At 48.2% G+C, this 2,921-nt stretch overlaps 1 protein-coding gene across 1 annotated transcript; it reads right to left on the bottom strand.

Annotated features, from left to right (window-relative positions):
- Window positions 1-360: 360 nt before the first annotated feature.
- LOC109324598 (olfactory receptor 10V1-like) lies at window positions 361-2,553 on the bottom strand. The gene is made up of 2 exons (XM_019556624.1): window positions 2,521-2,553; window positions 361-1,535 (listed from the first exon to the last, which is right to left on the bottom strand). Exons 1-2 carry the CDS (start codon window positions 2,551-2,553, stop codon window positions 570-572), a joined length of 999 nt encoding a protein of 332 aa, XP_019412169.1. The 3' UTR covers window positions 361-569.
- Between the last annotated feature and the right edge of the window lie 368 nt (window positions 2,554-2,921).

Here is a 2,921-nt window from a genome sequence, read left to right as displayed (position 1 = left end):
GGGCACCCATCAGGATAACTAGAAAGAATAGCCACTAACTGAAGGAGAGCAAATTTAAACTGGACATCAGGAAAAAATTCTTCGGTGAGGGTTGTCAAAATATGGAATACGCTTCCAAGTGAAGTAGTGCTGTCACCTTCCTTGGAAGTGTTTAAAAGGAAATAGGAAAGACACCTGGCTGGGGTCATCTGACCCCAGCACTCTTTCCTGCCCAGAGCAAGGGGTCAGACTTGATGATCTAATAGGTCCCTTCCAACCCTAAAATCTATGAAATCGATGAAAACATCGTGCTCATTTGATATCTGATATCATGGCCTTTCATTTTAATCATGGAAAAACGCAGATTTGGGGGTTTTAATCAGAGAATTTTGAGTTTTTACAGAGAATTTTGGATTTCTAAACAGAAAACCAGGATCCCTGGTAACCACGCATTGAAATTCATCAGTCCTGATTACCCAGGTTGTCATGAAATGTAGTCCCTTCCACCTGGAGGCAGACTAGAAGCCATGTCCTCAGTGCACTGGTGTCTCTGAAGGGGGTATCATTTATTGACCAGTGGCCCGAAGTCATCACTTATTTTGGGGTATCACTGTCCTTCCCAGCACTCGGCTCAGGGCTTCTGTCAGCTCCTTGTTCCTCATGCTGTAAATCAGGGGGTTCAGAATGGGAGTGACAAAAGTGTAGACCACAGATACCACCTGGCCTTGTTGTGGGGAGTAGCTGGAGCTGGGGCGCAGGTAGATGAAGCTACAGCAGCTGTACTGCAGGAGGACAATGGTCAGGTGGGAGGAGCAGGTGGAGAAGGCCCGGTGTCGGCCAGCTGAAGAGCGGATTCTCAGGATGGCGTCCACTATGAAGACATAAGAGATGCAAATGAACACGAAGGGGACAGTCAGAACCATGACACTCACAATGAAGAGGGCAGCCTGGTGGACATGTATGTCACTGCAAGGCAGCTGCAGGACAGCAGGAATGTCACAGAAAAAGTGGTTTACTTCGTTGGCGCTGCAGAATGGCAGGCGAAAGATCAAGACTGTCAGCTGCAGGGCTAACAGGAACCCCAGCACCAGTGACCCTGTGATGAGGTGCACACAGACCATCCAGCTCATAATGAGAGCATAGTGCAGTGGGTGGCAGATGGCCACATACCGGTCAAAAGCCATGACAGCCAGGAGAATGCAGTCAGCCCCACCCAGGAAAACAAAGAAGAACATCTGGGTGCCACAGCCAGCGAGGGAGATGGTTGCCTTCCTCCCAGACAGGAGGTTGGCCAGGGCCAAGGGGGCAATGACAGAGGAGTAGCTCATCTCCAGCACTGCCAGGTTGGCCAGGAAGAAGTACATGGGGGTGTGGAGGGAGCGGTTGGTGCAGACAATGACTGCAACGGCGGCATTGCCACAGAGGCTGAGTAGGTACATGAGCAAGAAAGCTACAAAAATCAGCCACTGCACCTTGGGCAAGGCTGAGAAGGGACAGAAGTGGAACTGTATCAGCCCAGTGTTGTTTTCATTCCCTGTGAAACCAGCACGTAGGACCTGCAGAGAGAAAAGAGGTGAAGGGCGGAATTATAGTCACTGGGCACCAAGGGCAGAGCAAATAAAAATAATCCTACTGCAGTGCACAACATCCACATTCAGTAACAGGAATTCAGCATCAGGAAACACTTGTAAACCATAAGAGGACGGCACAAAGTAGGGTTAGCTGCCAAGGTGTTTGGTGGGGACCATCCTGCCAGGCAACATTTAAGGCCTTCTTTTTGGAGTGATAATGGAACCCAGGCCCATGGCAAGTGCTGGGAAAGGTTATCAGCATCTCTGCAAGGAAGAACAGCACTGATCTCTGCTTCCGTGGTGCTTTTGCAGTGACCAGTTGGACTCGGTTTTGAAAACCATACTAGAGCATACATGGATAGTGGATATCTCCCCCTCTAGTTATACTTCCCACAGGATCATGCTACTCAGTGACTAAAACCCAAACTCCAGCACCATGGGAGCCAATCAACTATTAGGCGAGAATGGGACTTTCAAGAAGGGCAGATTATTCCCTAAAAGCCTCCTGTGGGGTTCTCACACCTTCCTTTGAAGCACTGGGTGTTAATCAGTGCAGGAAAGAAGACACTGAAGTAGACAGACCTTGAGTCTAATAGACTGAACTCCCATAGAAAGGGAGATACTGTTTGCTGGGTAAAAGAGCAGAAAGGAAATTACAGAAACCGAGGAGGAATTTCTACAGCAAACAGCCAAAGACCTAAAAACATGAAATGCTTTAATTATGCCAGAAGCCAAAACCCTGAGGATTGAGCTACATGAGGAAATTCACCAGTGTAGCTACCCCATACTGGCACAGCTATACTGGTATAATTTTCAAAGCAGATACTCTGATCCAGGAATTAGAGTGAGTTTCCCTTGCCCCAGTTTGTGGGTCTTGAAAGCAGTATAAACTAAGCCAGAAAAAAGGCACTCTTCTTCTAAGATAAGAGCATCCATATGGGAAGTTATGCCAGGCTTACTACCATAGTACAGGGTTATCATACATCCAGGTTTTCCCAGACATGTCCTCTTTTTGGGTCCTCCAATCTCCATTTGGGCAGTTATTTGAAATATGAACAAATGTCTCGGATTTGGCTCTGCTAGCTAGTCCTTTTCCAGCATTGATGCTTGTAGAACTGCATTTCCTGGCTTGCCCTAGCAGTGTGCATGTTTGCCAGGGATCTGGGTTTTCCATTTGCTGCAGAAAAAACACAGATTTTCCTCTTTAAAGGGAGAAACTGAGGGTTTCCCCTTGCAGGCTGTCAGCCTTCCAGCTTGCAAGGGGCTGTCTGAGGGCAATTGGCATACAGCCAGGCAGGGTGGTGGGAGCAGCAGCAGCAGCTGGATGCAGGTAAATCTATGTGGAGCAAGGAAGGGTTGAAGGACCAGGGC

The sequence above is a fragment of the Crocodylus porosus genome, unplaced genomic scaffold (assembly GCF_001723895.1).
Source record: "Crocodylus porosus isolate Cpor-Errol unplaced genomic scaffold, CroPor_comp1, whole genome shotgun sequence".
Taxonomy (NCBI): Eukaryota; Metazoa; Chordata; order Crocodylia; family Crocodylidae; genus Crocodylus; species Crocodylus porosus.
This window is presented reverse-complemented; position numbering and strand designations above follow the sequence as displayed.